The sequence below is a fragment of the Tetrao urogallus genome, assembly GCF_951394365.1.
Source record: "Tetrao urogallus genome assembly, chromosome: 23".
NCBI classification, from domain to species: domain Eukaryota; kingdom Metazoa; phylum Chordata; class Aves; order Galliformes; family Phasianidae; genus Tetrao; species Tetrao urogallus.
In genome coordinates this window covers 1389859-1412507 of record NC_136836.1, presented here as the reverse complement: position 1 = coordinate 1412507, position 22649 = coordinate 1389859, and the positions used below count along the sequence as shown (strand labels likewise).

Here is a 22649-nt window from a genome sequence, read left to right as displayed (position 1 = left end):
ACCCTGTGGGGTTTACGTCGTTCAACACATGGAAAGGAATGAGGAGGCCTCATTTCTTTGCCCCTCGCCAAACGCTCACACAACACAAAACTGGGGGAGTGCTTGGTGTGTTGAATGCACCAAATGGGATAAGCTCAGCCCACAGGGAGCTCGGGAGGTGGGGACTGGGCCAACAGGATCTAAGTGAGCTCACTAAGAAGTGAACGTTTCTACAGATGTAAGAATGGGCAAACCAGGAAAAAATACGAAACTATCACCTAGTAAGTCATGTTCATATTAAATGTATCATAGACAACAAGAGCAGTTAATTATATGATAAATACTGAGGATCCAGCTGCTCTGTTCCACAGGCTGAGAGCTGCTCCTGCTCCTCAACGCCTGGTGGAGCAGGTCTGCTCTGTAACCCCATTTGCCCGCGTCCTGACTCTCCTGAAACCCAAATAACAGAAACACAGAAAAGAAAATTAATCTCGAGGCTGGAGAAGGTGGTTGTGATGACACATCCTGGGTAAGGATAATGTGATTGTTTGTAATTTGGCAAGATGAAAATGTTGATGCATGTAACCGCTGCGTGAAGTGACTGGGCTCGTAAAAAATCGCTTTCATTTTTCTTACTTTTGATCCGCTTTTATGAGACTGTCAGCCTGAATTTGGTGGGAGATGAAGGTTGCAAATGAGCGGCAGCAGATCCTGAAACGCAGCAATAGTGCAGAGCTGGAGGGAGGGCAGGCAGCACGCAGCGAGCACGGCAGTGTTGGTGCCAGCAGCGCCTCTGGCAGCTCCGTTCAGCAGCCGTTCCATCGCTCGGCGCAAGGCCTTCCCCTCCTCTGCAGCTCCTGCAGACATTTCTGCCCTCCAGAGGCAGAATGCAGGCAGCGCTTTCCAGCTCAGCACGAAGCTTCTCTTGCGATCCTGGTTTCAAACCTTCGTTTCAAATCTTTGCGTTGCTGCAAATATATGTGAGTAGTCACTCGTAGTGTTCCTTGAAAAGAAATCCATATCAGAGCAGGGCTCCTGCACAGCCAAGCTGGGAAGTACAGGGATGATGCGCTGTGTGCAGGACACGTCTCTACTATCAGCTCCCCAGTCCTCAGGCTTTTTGCCTCGTCTTCCTTCCTTCCTGCATTACAGTGTACCCCAAGGAAGCTGAAAGTGGGAGCAATTGGAACTCACCGGGTCCTTGCCACGGTAACCCACTGTCTGAGAGGTTTCTATCAGCTGACACCACGAGTGCTTTGTTAGCATTAATGAAACGTCTGATGCTTTCCAACTTTGCATCGACTCCCCAGTCCTGAGGCTGCCTTTCTGCTTATGATCTTCTGATGATTAAAGTGTAGTTCCCCTCCTGCAAGCACTGCAAGGTGCAGTGAGCCAGAGGGAAGAGACCGTAGGGAAAGGACCCAGAAGGCTCCCCAAGTCCAGCTCCTGGTTCCATACAGAACCACCCAAAAGTCAAACCCTATGACTGGGAGCAGTGTTCAAATGCTCTTTGAGCTCAGGCAGCTTGAGGCCATGATCTCAAAGACCCTCACTTCATGTAAATACAAAACAAAGATGAAAAAACAACACCAGAAGCAGCTGGCTAGCACACAAGCATCCTGCTAAAGGACTGCTTTCTGCTGGGCAGCAGCCAGCAGCCAACAAGACACTCGCCCTGGTTGGGCAGTTACTACACAGCAGCACTGGGACACCCAGTGGTGCAGTGTGGGGTGAGGAGTGGCTGCAGTACAGATGGGCTGAAGACCCCAGGCTGGGGCACAGTGCGGGGTCGTGGGAAGAGCCACACGGTCATGGAAGGAAGATGATGTTATTTCAGTACAGCACACTCAGGGCCACAGCACAGAAATGAGAAGACACAGGCTTTTCACTTCCTATAATCCTGAAACAGGCCGATTTGCCTTGAGGGGCAGAGACAGAAAAAGCAACGCTGATTGCTGAGGACCTCCTGGAATCTCAGATTTCCATTGCAGTCCCATGGGATTGTACCAGCGTGGAAGAGTTGAGACAAAGACACTCAGCTTCACCTTTGAGGCTTGATGAGAAACTCGTTCTCTTTCTTTCAGCAAAGCAAAATCTTCTGACGCTCCATTAGAAATCATCAAGGTGAAAACCTGTGCTGGGACTCACAGTTTTACTCTTCAAGTTTTCGTTTATCACTTGCTAGGAGACAAAATGTTTTTGGGTCGTTCAAATTCAGACAGCTGGGTACCGCACCTGAACCAGCATCAGCAACAGCTCCGTGCTGCCAGCAGGACAAAACAAGCTGGGCTGCGAAAAGCCTGCTATAGCTTGGGTGATGCAAAGTTGGAAAGCATCAGACGTTTCATTAATGCTAACAAAGCACTCGTGGTGTCAGCTGATAGAAACCTCTCAGACAGTGGGTTACTGTGGCAAGGACCCGGTGAGTTCCAAGTTTGCTCCCACTTTCAGCTTCCTTGGGGTACACTGTAATGCAGGAAGGAAGGAAGACGAGGCAAAAAGAATCCTTTAAAATTGCTTTGGACAACATTCTGCATTGGACCACAGCACACCAGTAAAGGAGAGAGACTGCACACCTGCTTCTGCCCTGACCCACCATTATCCTCTCACCTTTTTCCCATCCTCTCATCTTTTTCCCATTCACACCAACCGGAGTGAGACCAGAAAGAGCTGCTATGGCTCTCAGATAATCCCTTCAAATTTCCATTTTCACGTGTTATACCTTGGAAAGCCAAAATGAATCAAAGAAGAATTCTTAGTTTACAGCTGCGTCACGTATTACAGCTGCAGTTGGCACAATGAAGCTAGAAACCTCCCCGGAACAAAAGCTGAACATCTCCCTGTGATTCTAAGACAAAGGCCAGAATGAGATCTAACAAAAAGCACAATCAGCCGCAGCTGCACGTGGAGAGAAAAAGGACTTTTCAGCAGTTCTGCTTCCAAAGTTAACTTTGTCCCTTGGGCTGTGGGCAGCACAAAGCAGCCGAGCCATCGCTGCAAGAGGGGCACACAGTGCTGCCAGCACTGCAGCTTCCAGCGCCCAGGACTGCAGTGGAAGCTGATGGCGTTTTGTTGTTTAGCTTACAGGACTGTGTCCAAACGCCCTGGGAAGCTCTGGCTCTGGGAAGTTGACTGATCACCTTATGGTAACCGGCAGAATGCCTTCATTAATTCCTCGATTAGATCCTCAATTAGCTTATCAGATGTAGGACAGACTGAGCTGGACGAGGTGCTTGATGCCTCAGCAGAATCCTTTGCCGTGCTGGAAGGAATGTGGAAATCATTCAGGATTAAAATTCCTCCCGCCCATCCTGATTGTCCCTCTGCAAACACAGCAGCAGAGCGGCCTCGGGTGCTGGCAGGACGAAAGCTTGCCCTCTCATCTGCTTTGGCAGCACATCTCCTTCTCACTGTTGGACACTTGAGGCCACGCTCAGCCTTACGTTAGAGAGATAAGAGATAAGATCAGATACAAATGCCAGCTGTTTCACCGGGCTGTGAATACTGCTGAGTTTACAGTCCTGCCACCTGGCTTTGCAGGACCGCTCCTAAAACAAAGGCGACGAGCAGCGCTCACTTCTGTCCAGAACAGCCCAGTGTGCTCCTGCACAGCTCCCCGCTGCTCCTCACCCAGCTTCTCCTGCTGTCCCAGACTGAAAAATGTTGCTCCCCCTGCACCTCAGGCCATGTAGCCGGCAGCTGCTCTTGCAGTGTCTGCGCTGAGCTCTGTGTGGCTCAGCACGCAGCTGCTGCCTCTTCCTCCACACCTTCCTTTCCTTTGAGCTCTCGATTTCTCCATGTTGTTGCTAACGTTGCTCTCTTCTCAGTGAGGATCCATGCATACGACCTGCTCGCCTCACCTGCAGGCATGGGGTGTGCATTGCATTGCTGCTGAATAGAAGGAGCCGGGAGCATCTGTTTGGCTGCAGCTCAGCACGCCGCAGTCCTCTGGCTGCACTTGAAGGTTTCTTCTAGAACGACTCACTTTGCGCAGGGAAATGTTTTAATTTAAGCAGAAATTAGTACCTCGAGCACATATTTCTTCATTGACAGTTGAGCAAAACCAAGGTAAAAATTAGCTGTGAAGTGGTCTCTAAATGAGAAATCCCCTTACAGCTGCACCAGCCGAGGAGAAACAGCACAGATGGCTTCATTCCAGGAATACAGAGAGCTTTATTTCAGGAGCCTTACAATAAATAGCAGTTCCAATTTTCTGAGAATCAAATGAGCTGGAAGTCACCACGTTTCTCAGGTATCCCACTGCCCTAGGGCACTCTTCTCTCAGGATTCAGTGCCAACTTGGATTTCCTTCATTCCTTCTGTTGTCTACCTTTCCTTTCTCCTTTCCTTTCCCCACCTGGAAGCACCTCACAAAAGCATCGCCGTGTGACTCGGTGTTTGTCAGCCAGACGCGCTGCCCTGCAAATCTCCTGCCTGCCTTTCCAATCCTCACACCCTCTGCTCACACTGCTGTCCTCTCACAGCAGTTCTCTTTCCTTTGCACCTGAGCAGCGGAGCTCCCTGTGTGTGCTGAGCTGTCCTTGTGCCAAGGTCAGATCCCCACGCTCTGTGCACGCTGCCGTGCTCGTGGTGCGTGCCCTCCTGCTGACAATCACATATGCTCTGCTCCTGAAATGGAAGAAGGATGCTATTTGTTTTTCCAGTCAGAAGAACCTGAGGGAAGGTGACACTTTGGTGAGAGCTCGTATCTCCTGTTCTCATTGCAAGGGAGCGATCCGGCCAGGTTTACATCGTGGAGCAGAGCACAGACAGCTGACCTCAGCCCTCAGCTCTGCCAGAAATCTCAAGCGACATTCAGCAAAGGTCTGAATGCCTTCAGCCCCATGTTAACACAAAACTGGGGGAGGAAGTTGGTGCTGCTTCCCTGACACCAGTCCCTGGAAAGTATTCCTACACCTCGACAGCTCTTTGTGGCACCAAACCTTTCCTTGCCATTAGGAACCAGCGGTTCCCTGTGCTGTGCACTGAGCTGAGTGCTGCACTGACACTCCTGCGGGGAATCAGGAAGCCTCAGCATTCTAGATTCATCCAAAAATCGCTTTTGCTGCCAGGCAAACACGAGTTCAATCATTACAAGGCAAATATTGTCAGTAAACGTCTGAAGATGTGTGCAGAAATAAAGATGCATGGCTGCAGGGCTTTGAATGAGCTCCAAATGGATCGTTTCTTGTGGCTGGTAGCCCTTACACAGCCATGCTGCAGTGACATAAAAGGTCTTTGGCACACCCACGGAAGCCTCCTGAATGAGGGGAGGTGTACTTTCTGTCTCTCTTACCTCCTCTGGAGCTGTGCTCAGAATCAGTGCTTCCTCACAGGGGTTTCCTGTGACACTGCTCCTCTCAGCTCTGTAACAGCAGTGATGAGCTGTGAGCTTGTGCCATGTCCAGGTGTGACACAGGCACAGCGTGAGGACAGGGCTCTGCCACACACTGCCCAGACAGCATTGATGCATTGCATGCTGCAAATAACGAGACCAGGACCTGCTTTGCCTGTTGGCACCTCGCTGTTCCGCTGAGTGCTCCTGTCCTGCCATGCAGACACCACACGTCAGGTTTTCTACATCTGGCTCTTCAACAAGGCACTGCATTATCTCCTATGGCACTGAGCCCCTTTGTTCTGTGGTCAGCGAAGACCTCTCTGTCCCCACGCAGAAGAGACCATCACAGCCAGTGCTGGCTGACACCTGAGCCCTCCTGCACTTTGTTACAAAGGTGAGACACACATGACTGGTGAGCACACGAGTAGCAGGGATGGTTTGTGTTCACCTGTGGAAGTTGCTGGCATGCATGGCATCCCAGGGAGAAGTCACCCCCCAGCTGACCCAGCAGACCTAACCCTAACCCTAACTGTAACTCTAATGCCTAACCTTCCTCCCTACCCTCTCACCTCCCTTCACCAGAGCACCTCTCAGCACCGTCCCCATGTCTGCTGATCAGCTCTGTGACCCCTGCGAGGGCAGGAGGTCTCTTTTCTCCACCCTTGCACTGCCTTGTGCTTGTTCTCCCTGGAGCAGAGGACTGGCAGACCTGCCCCAGCACTGTGGGTTATTAAGGAAGCTCAATCACACGGTTTGCATACAAGGACAGGTCGGCTCAGTCCTGCGCTCTGCCCAAAGGCACAACAGGGTTCATCTCCACAGTTGCTGCTGCTCAGTTTTGCTGGCTCTGCTCCTTCCTTACTGCAGAAACTCTTCTTTCCCTGTTCAATGCCACCATCTAGCGGAATCTCTGCAAAAGACACGGCACCCTCGCAGTGCATTATGCATCCTCCACAAACAGCTCTTACTCATACATTCACATCGCCCTTTGTCCTACCTGCCCGATTCCCTTGTCACTTAACTTCGTGTTTTGGGGAACACCTGACCATCAGAGCAAAAGTTTACTCAGCTTCACCTCTGGGAAGGAGCCCAGCACTCTGCAGGTGTCTGAAAGCATGAAGGAGCGGTACAAAAAGCCCCTGCCATGGGAATGTGGGGCGGACCCCCAATGGATGCTTTGCAAAAGACTTTCCCAAATCATTTCTGTGTGTTCTGCTCGCCAATAACTCTGCATCCCCTCTGCTAAACTTACTGCAATGCAGCCCAGGCACAGCCTGGGGAGCAGAGAGCAGAAACGAAATGCAGAGGAGCAGCTCTGTGACATCCTGTGATTCTGTGATTCTGTGATCCTGCTGGCTGCGGGTGGGATCCACACATGGATGGGAACTGGAGAGGAAAAGCATCAAAATCGGCATTTTCACACTCAGCAGATGAAAGAGCAGCGTCACAACTCGGGCTGCATGCATCTCTGCTAAGAGAGAGCTGGCACCGCTGGGCAGCCTTTCAGCAGGGCTCTGCACCACAGCAGAGCCATCTGATCGCTCCTCAGGGTGCCTCCCACAGGGACAACTCCAATCCAAGCCTTCTGCTGCGAACCGCATCCTACACATCTGGGAGGAAGATGCTCACGGTCCGTGTTTTGCTGGGAGGCACCCAAGGGTAAAGCACTGCAAGGGCAGAACGGCGAAGCAGCGCACCTGCCCCACACGGAGCTGAACGCACGCTGCCCTGTAACGTGTGCAGAGAAGGGCAGCAGAACTGGTGAGGGGTCTGGAGCACAAGTCTGATGAGGAGCGGCTGAGGGAGCTGGGGTTGTTCAGCCTGGAGAAGAGGAGCTCAGGGGAGACCTCACTGCACTGTGCAGCTTCCTGAAGGGGGGTTGTGATGAGGAGGGGTTTGGCCTCTTCTCCCAGGCAACAAGCAGGACTCGATGCAATGGCCGCAGTTTGCAGCAGAGGAGGTTTAGGTTGGGCATGAGAAGAACTTTTTCTCTCATGGTCAGGCACCGCAATGGCTGCACAGGGAGGTGGTGGAGTCGCCGTCCCTGCAGCGCTCAAGAGGCGTCTGGATGAGGAGCTGTGAGATCTGGTGCAGTGCCTGTGGCAGCGGTGATGGGAGGGCGGCTGGACTCGATGATCTCGCAGGTCTCTTCCAATGTTGCGGTTTTATGAGTCTATGATTCTACGATTCTATGACTCTACGATTCCACGATCCTACGACCCGCACCCCTGTGGCAGCCCCGCAGGGCGGGAACGCTCCCGCCCCCTAAGCCCCGCCTCCTCCGCACTGCGCACGCGCCCGAGGAGCACCGCGCATGCGCCCTGCCGCCCGCCGGCCTCATGCGCTTGTGCGCCCCGCCGGCACGGCGTGCGTGTGCGCTCCTCCCCGCAGGAACCCGCGCGCGGGAACAGGTGAGCGCCGCCCGGCAGCGCGGGGGGATCTGCGGGGCGAGGCGGCGGGAGGGCGGGGCGGCGCGGCGGGGCGGGGGCTGCGCGGCCCCTCCTGAGGCGCGCTGTCAGACCGGCAGGCAGATGAAGTACATCCTGGTGACGGGCGGGGTGATCTCGGGCATCGGCAAAGGGATCATCGCCAGCAGCATCGGCACCATCCTGAAATCCAGCGGGCTGCGCGTCACCTCCATCAAGATCGACCCTTACATCAACATCGACGCCGGGACCTTCTCCCCGTACGAGCACGGTGAGCGCCGGGCCGGGGGGGAGTCAGCACGGCTCTGCCCTGCGCGTCCTCCGTGCCGGGCGGAGCTCTGCCTGCTGCCGCAGAATCGCGATGGCTGCACAGAACCGTCCGGCCCGACCCCTCCCCTCCGTGCCCGTTGACCGCATCCGTGTGGTTCTGCACCGCACCCGGGGATGCTGAGCCCTGTGCCGTTGCATCATTGCTGTTTCGGAGAAGAAATTGCTCCTAATGCCCAGGCTGAGCCTCCCCTGGTGCAGTTTGAGGCTGTCGCCTCTCACCCTGTTGCTGTTACCCGGGAGCACAGCCCGATCCTTTCGGTGCCTGAGGGGCTGTAAGAAAAGGGACGGACTCTTCAGCAGGGTCTGTGGTGATGGAACAGGGGGAAATGGTTTCGAACTGAAAGAGGGGAGATTGAGATGGGGTGTAAGGAAGGACTTTTGGCAGTAAGGGCGGTAAGGAGGTGGCACAGGTCGCCCAGAGGGGTGGCGGCACCCATCCCTGCAGACAACCAAGGTGAGACCGGAGGGGCCGTGAGCACTGATGGAGCTGTGGGTGCCTGTGCTCAGTGCTGGGAGTTGGACCACGTGGCCTTTATGGGTCCCTTCCAACTCAAACCGTTCTATGATCCACAGCCTCCCTTGAGGGGGCACTGAGGTCCCTGTGAGCCTCCTCCAGACCGAACCACCCAGCTGCTCCCCACAACGCTTTTGCTGCAGACCCCTGCCCGCCTGTCACACAAAGCCTCCAACCAAGGGCTGCGTTGCTCTGAGCTGTGTGTGATTCTCTGTGTGCTGCAGGAGAGGTGTTTGTGCTGGATGATGGTGGGGAGGTGGACCTGGACCTCGGTAACTACGAGCGCTTCCTCGACATCCGCCTCACCAAAGACAACAATCTGACGACTGGGAAGATCTACCAGTATGTCATCAACAAGGAGAGGAAGGGAGACTACCTCGGCAAAACCGTCCAAGGTGATGTGAAGCTTTCTTTCTGATGCCGGGGAATGTATTCTGTATTTCTGTCCTGCTTTTTTTTTTTTCTTTCTTTGGATTCCATCTCAGTTTGAGGCCTTTCTGTGGTCAGTCCTGTCCTTGTGATACGTATGATTTGTTTTTAAAAGGGGGAATTGTCTTAAACTGAGACAGGGGAGGTTTAGGTTGGATATTAGGAGGTTTTTCACCCAGAGGGTGGTGAGGCACTGGAACAGGTTGCCCAAGGAGGCTGTGGATGCCCCATCCCTGCAGGCATCCAAGGCCAGGCTGGATGTGGCTCTGGGCAGCCTGGGCTGCTGGTTGCACACAGCAGAGGGTTGGAACTGGATGAACATTGTGGTCCTTTTCAACCCAGAACATTCAGTGATTCTATGATAAGTAGAAGGCACAGCAGTGTGAGTGTAGGGGCAGATGCTGTGGGTTAGCTGTAGTCCTGCAGACTGTTGCTTGGGAATTCATCTCTAAATTGGAGAGATATGAAGGGTGGACTGTTTGGTGGGTAAGGATTTGGTTGGATGTTGTGGCCAAAAGCTGTGTGTGCGGGTGGGGGTGAGGAGGAGTGTTGTCCCCAGGGCTCCATCTCAGTACTGGCGCTCTGCAGCATCTTTACCAATCTCGTTAATGATGGATGGAGTGCACCCTCAGCACTTTGCTGATGGCACCGAGCTGAGTGGTGCAGTTGATGCAGAATAAGGAAGGGATGCCAGCCAGAGGGACTGTGCTAAACTTCGAAGGCGAGGTCCCTGTGAACCTGATGAGGTTTAACAAGGCCAAGTGCAAGGTGCTGCACCTGGGTTGGGGTAATCCCAGATATGGATACAGGCTGGGAGAATTCCTTGAGAGCAGCCCTGCTGAGAAGGGCTTAAAGGTCCTGGTAGATGAAAAATATAACACAAGCCAGCAGCGTGTGCTTAGGCCAATGGTGTCCTGGGCTCCATCAGCATGGATGGCAGTGGGCAGGGAGGATTGTTCCCTCTGCTACGCCCTCATGAGGCCCCATCTGCAGTACTGTGTCCAGGTCTGGAGCCCCCAGCACAGGAAAGATGTGGAGCTGTTGGAGAGGGTCCAGAGGAGCCACAAAGATGCTCATAGGGCTGGAGCACCTCCCCTACAAAGGCAGACTGAGGGAGCTGGGCTTGTTCAGCCTGGAGAAGAAAAGGCTGTGGGGTGACCAGTGTTTAAAAGGGGATTATAAACAGGAAGGTAATCAGCCGTTTATACTATAGATATATAGTGATAGACAGATAGTGACAGGACAGAGGGGAATAGTTTTAGAGGAGGGAAGGTTTAGATTGGATGTTGGGGGAGGTTTTCCACTGATTAGCAGTGAGGTGCTGGCACTGCTGCCCGGAGCTGTGGATGCTCCATCCCTGGAGGTGTTTAAGGCAGGGTAGGATGGGGCCCTGGGCACTGATCTAGCAGTTGACCTAAGGGCTGGCAGCCCTGCCTGCAGCAGGGTGGTGAAACCTGATGATTCTTGGGGTCCCTTCCAACCCCATCCCTTCTATGATCCTATGGACGTGCTGCCTGACCTGTATCCTGGACTTGGATCTGACTTCCTGACACAGCCAATCCTAAATGGGAACTTCAGAGTGATGTGGATAATTCGCTAGCTGGTTAAGACAGTTATTGCTGCTTAACTCATTCAAGTAATACTGTGGTGTCATTAGGAGACCGAAAGGATCTCTGAGGATCTGATCAGTCTCTGTCCTTTTCAAGAACCCTCCACGGCCGTTTTGGATAAAGATTTCTGCAGGCAGTTTAAAACAAGCTGACTCTCTGAGCTCAGCATGTGGAACTGTTTGTACTGGAAACTTCCAGCTTAAAAGAAACATTTCCATTTAAACAGATGTGAGCAGTGGGGCTGCATTTCCTGCCAAGGCACCTCTTGAAAATGGCAGCCAAAAATAACCATTTCAAACATTCATCCTTGAAAAATGCACGTTGGTGCTTTGGGAAGTGATCTAGGAAGCAGGAGCGGTTTATTTTTGATAATTGCATCTTCAGTCAGTGAAGCTGTGGTCTAACTCTTCTGGCTTCTTCCTCAGTGGTCCCCCACATCACGGATGCCATCCAGGAGTGGGTGATGAGGCAGGCACGCATCCCTGTGGATGAAGATGGTGTGGAACCCCAAGTTTGTGTGATTGAGGTGCGTAGCTCTGGGGGGATTAAACCGAACTGTATGCATGTTTTGTTCAGCAAAACTCACCTTTCAGGAATAGTTGGCTGCTTGTTGTTGGGCTCTTACAAATCTTCCTTGTTAGCCTTAAGCTTTTCGGTGCTTTTTGTCTGAATCCATGTGCAGAAAGACTTGGGTCTTGGAACAGGTTGCCCAAGGAGGCTGTGGATGCCCCATCCCTGCAGGCACTCAGGGCCAGGCTGGATGTGGCTCTGGGCAGCCTGGGCTGCTGGTTGGTGACCTGCACACAGCAGGGGTTGGAGCTGGATGAGCGTTGTGCTCCTTTGCAACCCAGGCCATTCTGTGATTCTGTGACAGTTGCATTTTTGAGGCCCTCTGCCTCAGATTAATCTACAGAATGAATTTTAATGAGAAGCTGATGCTTGGAAGGCTGAGTTAATCATGCTGTGCCCTCTTTGCACCTGGTGGGTGGAGGAAGGGCAGGGCAGTCACCTCAGGCACCTGTCTGTGCTTCTCAGCTGATGCTCCGTAGGGAATCGCGGTGGTGCTGGGAGGCGTGTTGGTGTGGCTGTGTGTTAGTGCACCTCAGTGGCCTTTCTAGCAGAGGATGTCACGATGCTAACTTGATTTCTAAACACCTTTGTCTTTCCCAGCTCGGAGGCACGGTGGGTGATATTGAGAGCATGCCCTTCATCGAGGCCTTCCGCCAGTTCCAGTTCAAAGCCAGGAGAGAGAATTTCTGTAACATTCATGTCAGCCTCGTTCCGCAGGTATGGAGCTCAGCTGTGGGCTGGGTGCTTCTGAGCCACCTGTATAACTGCATTCTGAAACACCTTCTCTGCATGCATGTTGTATTTGGGTTTCTGTACGTAGAAACCTGCAGAAGAAATTGCACCCAGAGGGTGGTGATGCACTGGAACAGGTTGCCCAAGGAGGCTGTGGATGCCCCATTCCTGCAGGCATCCAAGGCCAGGCTGGATGTGGCTCTGGGCAGCCTGGGCTGCTGGTTGGTGACCTGCACACAGCAGGGGTTGGAACTGGATGAGCATTGTGAGCCTTTCCAACCCAGGCCATTCTATGGTTCTGTGAAATGCAGAGAATATTTGGTTATGTATTTTATAAACAGGAAGCGAACAGAAAGTTTTCAGAGTTTTTAAATGTGTTATAAATGGAAGCCTGAGTTTTGTGCCTCTCCCATCTTTAACTGCTGCTTTTCCTTATAGAAACACGGGAAGCTTTGTAGGTAAACATGCTTTGTAGGGCTTGGTTCAGAAATGCCACCAACAAGCTGTTGTGAAGCAGTGCTCTGAGAAGAGAAATGTAATTAGAAATCACGAAGGAAAACAAAGTTTTCTTATGTTCCCAGTTGGTGGTGTAAGCTCCAGTCAATACCTAAAGCACAATGGAGCTTCTTCATGGCATGCAATGCCTGGTACAACCTCACCTGTGTTATCTGACCTGGCTTTGAAGGCAGTTTACAACCTTACCCACCCAAAAATGCTCTATTCTGAATCACTGCTAAAAAAACAATTCTTCCATGGTTGTTGACAGTACCAGAGAGCATCTTCTGTAGCACTAGAACTCTGTAGATGAGAGTTCCTCATCATGGAACTGGATTTGGAATCATTGGATTGAGTTTCTGAAGTGCAGATTGCTCCCTTTTCTGCTGTCCTTTCTTTCCTTTCCTTTGCATCCAGGCTGGGTGATTTAGGGGGAGAAAACAAGGAATGGAAAATGTGAAGTATTCAGAAGGAACAGTGGGGGGAAAAAATATTGGGCTTTCCATCCTGCAGTGGGATGAATTCCTGCTCAGTGTGCAGACTTCAGCTCTGTTTTTCTGGTTGCTCTCAGCCTTTGGGATTAAAATGCAGAGGAGTAATTGAAGCTGATGTGAATTGTCTAAAAGCCAGATCAAAGTTTTAGAAGATGAAAAGGGTGGAGTAAAGTTGGAGAGCAGTGTGATGCTCTGTAGCATCAGCAGTGAATGCAGCCAATTCTCCTCTTTGACCAGCCGAGCTCCACAGGAGAGCAGAAGACAAAACCCACCCAAAACAGCGTCCGGGAGCTCAGAGGTCTCGGTCTCTCCCCAGATCTGGTAAGCTTTGTTCTGTGGCTTTGGGTTTGGGAATGAAGCGCTGGCAGTGCGATCTGGCACTCAGTGTAGCAGCTGGGGGTTGGGACTCTGTGATCCATCAGGTCCCTTCCAACCCAAAGCCATTCTGTGACTGCGTGTCCCTGTGCTGCAGCCTGGCCTCCTTCATGCTGAGGTTGGGAGCTTTTAGCACAGAATGGAGCTGTTTTCTCTCCCAAGTCAGAGGCTGTGGAACGATGGCTTTGTTCAGCTTTGTTCTGTGGGTGCCTGAGTGCTGCTGTTTTGCTTCACAAGGGTGACATTGCTGCTCTGTCAGATCGTTTGCAGGTGCTCCACTCCCCTGGATACCTCCGTGAAAGAAAAGATTTCCATGTTCTGTCATGTTGAACCAGAACAGGTAAGGATTGCTGTCTGCAGATACATGCAGTAAAGGTTGTGGCTGTTTGTTGGGTGCTGTATCTGAGCGCAGAGCTGATGTGTTCCAGCTTTGCCTTTCTGGGAGCTGCATAATTCATCTGCTTCTTTGTCTTACCTGCATTCTTTACATCAGTAAACATTACAACAATGGTCCCTTTTACGCAAGCATTTTTTTATAAGTAAATACACTTAGGCTTGGAATTCAGTGGCATCCAAGGTATTTTCTGAATAGCTTTTGACCTCAGTTATTCCTTCTACAAAGACAGAAGAATGAGTATTTTTCAGTGTTGTGAGACCAGAGGGCAGTTGCCCAAAATTAAGAGGATATGAATGCATTTCTGCTTGCTGCTCCTCTCATGATGTTATTCTTCCACCCAAGCCTGTGTGAAGAGAATTGAACAGGAGTTTAAGTGGGGCTCTCAGCTCTGGCTGGCCAACCTGCTGCTGGCCAGGAGCTGTGAGTAAGCTGGATCTCACCACACGCTTCCCAGGAAGTTTAGTACAGCTTCCCCTGGTTGTTACCCATCTGCAGTTGCACTTAGAGTGAATACAGAGGAGAGGAGTCACAGTTCAGGGAGTTTTATCAGTCAGGTGCTGAGCTCTGCTTTCATGCGGCTCAGGAGAAGCGATACTTTAAAAATAGCTGTGCCTATATCTATATAACTGCCTAAAAATAATCTGCAGGGCGCTCAGCTCAGCTCTAACCCTGCTGGTATTTGATGCACAGGTCATCTGCGTTCATGATGTCTCTTCTATCTACCGGGTTCCTCTGTTGCTGGAGGAGCAGGGGGTTGTGGACTACTTCAGGCGCAGGCTGGACCTCCCCATTGGTAAGCAGCCCCGCAGGATGCTCATGAAGTGGAAGGAGATGGCTGACAGGTGAGCTGCGGGGTTGGGAGCCCATCGGGTTATGAGTGTTACCCTGTTTCCATTCATTCCTGTTCTGCAGTGCCATCTCCTGCCTTATTTTCCTCCTGGGGGAGAGGATGGAGGTGGAAAAGCTGTTACTGCATAGCGCTGAAATCTGTCTCTGGGTGTGCATGGCACTCATTGGCTGCACGGATTAAAAGCAGGGCCTTTCGGGTGTGCATTCCAGAGAGTGAGGCAGCTGTTCTGTAACTCTGAGGTGCTGAGACACTGCAGGGACCACAGCGCTCTGTCCTCGTGAAACACCAAGCTGAGGGTTTTCAGTCCACACCTGAGTCCTTCCTGCCCAGCACGTCTCTGCCCTGGGAAGGAGCAGAGCTGAGCGATGCTTCCCTCCCACTGTACCAGAGCACTGCTGCAAAGAGCGTCTCATTACTGTGTCCAGTGTTGGGCCCCTCACTGCAAGAAAGACATTGAGGCCCTGGAATGTGTTCAAAGGAGGGCAACAAAGCTGGTGAGGGGTCTGGAACACAGGGCTGCTGAGGAGAGGCTGAAGGAGCTGGGAATGTTCAGCCTGGAGAAGAGGAGCTCAGGGGAGACCTCACTGCTCTCTATGACTGCATGAAGGGAGGCTGCAGTGAGCTGGGGGTTGGCCTCTGCTCTTGTGTCATTAGTGATAGGAGCAGAGGGAATGGCTTCAAGCTACGGCAGGGGAGATTCAGGCTGGACATGAGGAAGAATTACTTTTCAGAAAGGGTGGTCAGGCACTGGAATGGATGCCCAGGGAGGTGGTGGAGTCACCGAGCCTGGGGGTGTTGGTTGGACTGGATGAGCTTTGAGGTCTTTTCCAACCTTGGTGATTCTATGATTCTGTGACAGCCCTCGTTAAGCAGCGTGATGGAAGGCACCTAGCAACTCTGGCACAGCTTTCCAACAGAACCCCTTAGCAGGAAGCTCACCACATCAGGTGCCGGGGGCACAAAGCAGGCAGCACAGCATAAGATTTTTGTATTGTATTCCTGGCTGCTGCAGTGAGCTCTGTCAGCAGCGTGGGGATGCTGAACAGGAGAAACATGCACAGTTGTGCTTTGATGCTTTGATCTTCTCTCCTCGTGATTTACTGCTGACTTTTTTGGAAAAGAAAGACAGTTTGGATCTATTCCTAACAGCTTTTCCTCTCGCTTTGTTTTTTGTTTCTTACGTTCTTGCTTTGACGTTTTTAGGTCCCAGTTGTCACGGGAGGCCTTCTCTTCCGCAGGTTTCTCTTCCCATTGACAGACTTGTAGAAGTTGAGCTGTTTCTGTCACTTGGAAAAGATCATCGGTGATTTTTACCCCCTTCTCCTCGTAACCCCCGTGTTTTGCTTTTCCTTCAGGTATGACCGTCTCCTTGAGACGTGCTCCATTGCACTTGTTGGCAAGTACACCAAGTTTTCAGACTCCTACGCCTCCGTCATTAAAGCACTGGAACATTCTGCACTGGCTATCAACCATAAACTTGACATCAAGGTGTGTGTTTCCCCCTCCCAAATCCACCTGCAGTGCCACCCCTCTTCATGAGGTGTCTCATAAACTGTGTGGGAGGGTTGGTTCTGCCACTGAGCCTTGAAGCTGTGTTGGATTACAGCATCCAGACATCTGCAGTCGGGCACAGAACAGCAAAATCTGTGGGTTCTTCCCAGCAGCTGTGTTTGGTGGTGGGGAAGGGGTGCTGGTGCCCACGCATGGCCTTATGGAGTTGTGTAGCTGCGTTCCAGGCTTCAGAAAGAGCAGGATGGTTGTTGCAACTGGAAAACCTGCAGTTTTCCCATGCCTAGCACTGATGACAGCATTATTTAACCATAATAATGACCTACGTTTCACAACGTCCTCTTGTTTCACTGGTACCTCTTGAAGGTCAGGTGAGGTGTGTTTGTGGAACGATGCTTTTGCCTTGTGGTTGTCAGCATCTCGTGGTGCTGTGTGGAGATGTGACACTGAGCCACGTGGATTTGGGGTTTTCTGTTGCAGCAGGGAGAGGAGGATACAAAGACATGGCTTCAGTTAGTGCACGCCTAGCGTGACAGTGGGGGGAAGCAGTTCTCTTGGCTAGCAAAGGCGAAATGAGTGCAGAAAACCCAAAAGCATTGAGTAGGACACACACTGAGGGCTATCCAGGGCAGGGAAGGAGGAGAATTGAAGAGTCTTGGTCTTGCTGCCCCTCTCATTGTCTTTTCTGGATTTTTTTTTTCCCCAGTACATCGACTCTGCTGACTTGGAGCCTGCCACCCTGCAGGAGGAACCTGTCCGATACCACGAGGCGTGGCAGAAGCTGTGTGGTGCTCAGTAAGATCCTTACACTTCTTTGGCTGATAAGCTTGCTGCTGCTGATGCTCTGGGGATGAAGAGCTGCACTGTAAGCCTGTGTCTTAGGCACTGTGCACAGCCATGCTGCCCCAAGTCCTCTTGATGGAATTTAGGGTAGAGGCAGAAGAGATGATAGGTGGAATGGAGAAGAGCTGTTAACAACGCAGGGATCCTGCGAAGGGCAGCAGGAGGGGAAATTGATACACACAGGGAAACAGAGGGAGAAGGGAAGTGGTGGGCACTGATGAAACCAAAGGGAGAGGGAGGGAGGGTGGAAGTGTGCCATGCAGTACTGCAGGGAGGTGTGAGGAGGGGAAGAGTTGTTTTGCAATGCGCAGAAATGCCAGGAGTTATCCCAGGAAATGAGCAGAGGGGCAGGTCCAACATGTTGTGGAGAAGTGGTGTGTGGCTGTGGGGGCTGTGCTGGTGAGCACTGTGTGAGTGGTGTCTTTCATCCCGGTGCAGTGGCGTGCTGGTTCCTGGTGGGTTTGGTGTTCGGGGCACAGAAGGCAAAATCCAAGCTATTTCCTGGGCAAGAAAACAGAAGAAACCCTTCTTAGGTGAGAAATGTTCTTCATCCATACGAAGAAGTAAAGCAAAGAAGGAGACTGAATAACAGTGTAATGGACTTCAGCACGAGCTTTGCTGGCTCCCATTGCTACCCAGACTTCAGAATGTCAGAGATAAGTGCTCAGGGCAGCAGTGCTCTGTGCTGAGCTGTGCCACCACCTGTAGCAGGCTGGTAGGTGGTCAGGGCTGGCTGGGTGGTGAGGCACTGGCACAGGTTGGCCAAGGAGGCTGTGGATGCCCCATCCCTGCAGGCATTCCAGGCCAGGCTGGATGTGGCTCTGGGCAGCCTGGGCTGCTGGTTGGTGACCTGCACACAGCAGGGGGTTGGAACTGGATGAGCACTGTGGGCCTTTGCGACCCAGGCCATGCTGTGAGTCTGTGGGTTGTGATGGCAGATCCCTGTGCTGGGGTCTGAGTTGCAGACGAGGCCGTGGTCTCTCTGTGTTTTCAGTGATGGTGTCTGTAGCTTCACCACGTGGGCTCAAAAATACCTCATCTGTGTTCTGCCTCTTCTTCTGCAGGAGTCTGCTTGGGAATGCAGTTAGCAGTTGTGGAGTTTGCACGCAGCGTTCTTGGTTGGTCAGGTAATTGCACAGAACCATCCCCAGGCCACAGACATCTCCTTTTGGCTGTTTGGGTAACACCTGTAATGCTTTCCATTTTTCACTGGCACATAGATCACATTTTATTTTTCCTAGGCTTGTAGAAAATTCCCCTCCCCTTTTGTCAGCTCAAAGGAAAAAGAATAATCTCATTCGGGCAGGATGCAGTGGGGGCATTCACTCAGTGTTCAGAGTGACCTGAGCAGAGCTGTGTGTGCAGGGCCCTCACAGCCCACGGCCACAAAGAGCAGCAGTGCAGCTGGGCAGGCAGCAGTGCCAGCTTTGTTGCCTTGAATTGCTTTCTGGGCTCAAATAGAGCAGGTCCCCGCTGTCAGACCTTCCTGCAGAGTGCCAAACTGAACTCAGTGCTTCAGGCTGATTGTGAACCTTCACAGGTAGTGAAGGTGAGAGGGAGGAACGTGTTTCTGAGCCCTCCTCCCTCCCCCATTCTGCACCTTGTGCAGAAACATCCTAAGTTGTGTTTGTGAACTTCTGTGAGAGGGACTTAATGGTGTTTCTAACCCCTGGATGTAACGTTACAGATGCGAACTCAACAGAATTTGATCCCAACACCACTCATCCAGTGGTGAGTATGCCATGACTTGTATTTGCTTGCTGCATCTTCACTGTGCTCGAGTTGGTTTTCATCACTCATTAATCTGCATGCAAAGTGTTGTTTCCTGCTTGGCTGTATGGCAGCTGCTGCTTTTGAGGGCTCTGCAGTGCTCAGTGGGCTGCAACAGGGATTTCTTTAAAACGTGATTTATCTCACTGCACTTCTTCAAGTAACCAAGGTGTTTTTTCAGAGGGGAAAGACAAAGCTGCCCCTCTTCAAGGGCACTTGGAAAGCTGTCTGATTTCATGGGACCACGTGTGGTGATACCTGGGTCCAGTGCCATCAGTATCGCTCACTGATGACCTCAGTAATTAACAGAAGCAGACAGGAATTGCCTGGAAAGTCTGTGGGTGGTCTCTGAGCTGTGTTCTCAGCCTGCAGGCTGCATGCAGTCCCACCACACCCACACTGTGTTCCAACAGCCTTTCTGGAACATCACTGTGCTGCTCTGCAGAACAGAGTTCCCTGGGCTGCTGTCTGTGTTTTCTGCATGGATGTTGCTTGTCCCCTGTTAATGTTTCAGTGTTTATGTGAGGCTGTGTGTCCCTCAGCCTCATCCTGCTCTGAATTTCCCAGGTGATCGACATGCCAGAACACAACCCTGGGCAGATGGGTGGAACCATGAGGCTTGGCAAGAGGAGAACGCTGTTCCAAACGAAGAACTCAGTCATGAGTAAGGCATTTCCTACCTGTGTGTTCTGAGTGCTTCCTGCTGCTCACAGGGACGTGTCAAAACGTGGCACTGTATGCACTGGTTGATGTTTGCTCACAGATGTTCACCTGTCTTTTGGTGCAGGGAAGCTGTATGGCGATCACGATTTCTTGGAAGAGAGGCACAGGCACAGGTTTGAGGTACGATTGCTGCTGTGGGTGCTGGGCTCCCCTTTACAACCCAGGCACAAAAGAAAATGGGTTCTCTCGCTGCTTGTCCTCCAGGTCAATCCAGAGCTGAAGAAATTTTTTGAAGAGCAAGGCTTGAAGTTTGTCGGCCAGGATGAGGAAGGAGAGCGGATGGAAATAGTTGAGCTAGAAGGTGAGTGTGTCAGAGGGTGACCTGTGTGTGTTAGCACCTGCAGGGGACCTGCTGAGGGACACAGCATGCTCCCACATGGGGCCACGCTCCCTCACAACCATTCCTTGCATGGTAAATTGCACTAACATGAGTGCCATGGGCCTGCCCTTGTAGGAGCAAGAATCGGGGTAGGAAGACCCTGTCATCAACAAGCACACTGAGCTGCAGGCCTGCAGACTTGTCAGTGATGTGTCCTGGCTTTTTTTCCTTGTAGAGCATCCATTCTTCGTGGGTGTTCAGTACCACCCTGAATTCCTCTCCAGACCCATCAAGCCGTCCCCGCCGTACTTCGGGCTGCTGCTGGCGTCTGCAGGAAGGCTCGCACATTACCTGCAGAAGGGCTGCAGGCTCTCGCCCAGGTGGGTTGGAGGACAACAGCAGGCCTTTCGTGGGGCACCACAGCTTCCCAGGGGATGAACTGGATGGAGAGTCACAGAGGGGGCTTTGTGGGGCTGCAGGGTAATGGGGCGTGCAGCACTGCTGCTCGCGCTGTGTTGTGTGAGTGCCCTGCTGTGACGTGCCAGCTTCAGCCTGCTGCCCTGCTGGGAGCTGTAAGGAAACTGAGCCAGGCCTGCTTTTGTAGATGATTTTCCCCTTTTAGATCTTTTCTCCTTGTAAAGAGCAATGCAGAGCATTGCTTTTACAGTAGGAGCGCTCGTGCTCACTGAACAGCACAACAAAAGGCCATTAACAGTGCCAAAGGCAGGGAGTACTAAAGCACCAAAGCTGTGCAAGGTGTAATGCAGAGTTTCTAATGCAGAGCGCTGCTCTGTCCAGACTGAGCTGCAGCACAGCTGTATCACAGCAGTTCTGTGCTGCTGCATGGGGAGCAGCCATCCCTTGTGCTCTGGTTGATCTCTGAGCACAGTCGCTGTCATGACGCCCCATTTCAGTGCCCTGCAGCTGCAGGGATGTTTTAATTTCCTGCTTTGGGGATGAGGCAGCTCTTTCCATCCAGAGAGACCAAGTTCCATCCTTCCTGCAGCAGCTGAAGGCAGCGTTGTACGTGTGGAGAGACTCTGTGCTGGTGTGAGCAGATAACAAAACATGTGTGGTCACTTCAGCACAGCCTCCGTTCCTCCCTGCTGTGCTGGCACAGCTCTTAGCAGCAAGGCTCCTCTCTGCACACCGGTGCAGGTGGCAGCAGGGGGTGCAACAGTCGGTGCACCAAAGGGTGCTTCAGAGAGATGTGGGTACAGGGCTGGGCAGAGAACTGGAAGGAATCCAGCAGGGACAATGCAGAGTGCTGGGGGAGCGTCCCGAAGAATCCCTGCATGGTTTGAGACTGTGCAGCATGCGTGGTGTGTGTGCATCATGTGGAGCAGTTCACCCTGCAGGTCTGGTGCTGGGTATCCAGCAGCTGGGAGGAGGCTTTGCTCCAGAGAAATTCCCTTCACGGGGACTTTACAGGGCATCCCAGCAGTGCTCAGGAACAGGTTTTTATAGCCCTGTAAAAACGTGTGGGATGGGATGAGGCAGTAGGCAGAGATGTGAGGTCCAACTGCTGGCTGTGCTGTTCCCAGGGTGCTTCCCGTCAGAGCCACCGATTGGTTCTGAAAGCTGTTTGATGGATTAAAGGCAGCTGGCTGCCACCAGGAGGCTGAAAGGGAATGCACAGTGCAGGTGGCTAACCAGTCTACTTGCTATTAGCTTGGTGTTGATCAGTGGGGTCTTAAAAGATCTGGTACAAAAATAATGTTAGGGTTTGCCAGTCGAAATCAACACGTGGCCGAGCCCCACAGGGACGGCACTGGGAAGCTCTGCATGCCTCACTGCTCATCCTCAGGCAGAAGGAGGCACTGCTCCCACTGCAGAGCCCTCAGCACTTGTCCCACAGCACTGCCTCTGTCCTCTGCAGGGACACCTACAGCGACCGGAGCGGCAGCAGCTCCCCTGACTCAGAGATAACAGAGCTCAAGTTTCCATCCTTCAACCACGACTGATGCTCGGTAACTCCCAGTGCTCCCAACCCTTCCCTTATGGAAAGGAAAGCTCAGCTGCTCTGCTCTGAGTGTGTCTGTGTGTCTGCTGCCCTTCAGCATCACTGATTCCTTCTTTTCCTCTTTACTTTTCCTTCAGCTGTGTCGTGGCTGAAGAAGAGCCCCCGTTTGGTTTTCTGGGCCCTCTCACAGCAATACGTGGCCGCTCTCCGCTTCTGCCTTCCCTAACTTATGGTTTATACACTTTTGTTACTGCATCCCCTCCGTTTCCTCAGCTCTTCTTTTGTACTTCGGTGTTGATGTTGAATCATAATGGGAAAAGAGCTCAGCGTAGCACAGAGAGCTCCGTCCTTAAGGTACAAGAGGGAGATTTGGGTACAGGGGGAATCTTGTCTTCTTTCTGGGGGGATGCTGTTAGCACAGAGCACACAGAGCACAGCTGCCAGGAGAGTGCACCATGACTGAAGGGTGCCCCCAGCTCTGCTCTGCACTCCTGGGGCAGCAGCTGTGCTCTCCTTTCTTTTCCTGCCTCTTGCTGCAGTGTGAGCACTGTACCCTCTGCTCTGTGGCCACGGAAGAGAAAGGAAGTTCCCGACAGCAGTGTCTCCTCTCCCCCTGCTCCCCTCCTGCCTGCACACACAGCAGCTCTGCGTTATTCTTTTATTTATAAACAAATTGACGTAAAATAAGTGCAGAGGAAAACACGGGCTGAGCCCATGTGGGGGCCTGGCTGCAGCGGGAGCGGCGCAGGTACGGGTGGGGGTGCAGGACCCCCATCTGTGGGATTCCCCCCTGTGAGCAGGGAGCGCAGTGCTGGCAGTGCTGTATGACGAAAGCCTTTCTGTCACTTTGGGTTTGCAGGTTTTGCCTTTTGTTTTTTCTCTTCTTTTTGCAACTTTCCCCTTAGGGGTAAACCTGTTCCCTCCCCCCCCGGCCTCCCCCTGCTGCACTGGGGGGCAGCACTGGGGGTGACCCAGGGATGAAG

At 52.3% G+C, this 22649-nt stretch overlaps 1 protein-coding gene across 1 annotated transcript; it reads left to right on the top strand.

Annotated features, from left to right (window-relative positions):
* Positions 1–7618: 7618 nt before the first annotated feature.
* Positions 7619–21667, top strand: CTPS1 (CTP synthase 1; the record flags this gene model as incomplete). Its single annotated transcript, XM_079546206.1, has 18 exons — positions 7619–7728; positions 7845–8014; positions 8812–8982; positions 11052–11152; positions 11797–11913; positions 13155–13238; positions 13552–13632; positions 14380–14531; positions 15895–16027; positions 16755–16843; positions 17330–17424; positions 17956–18018; positions 18579–18622; positions 19229–19325; positions 19449–19504; positions 19589–19685; positions 19939–20083; positions 21583–21667. The coding sequence occupies exons 2-18, from the start codon at positions 7849–7851 to the stop codon at positions 21665–21667; spliced, it is 1776 nt and encodes a 591-aa protein (XP_079402332.1). The 5' UTR covers positions 7619–7728; positions 7845–7848.
* Positions 21668–22649: the final 982 nt, after the last annotated feature.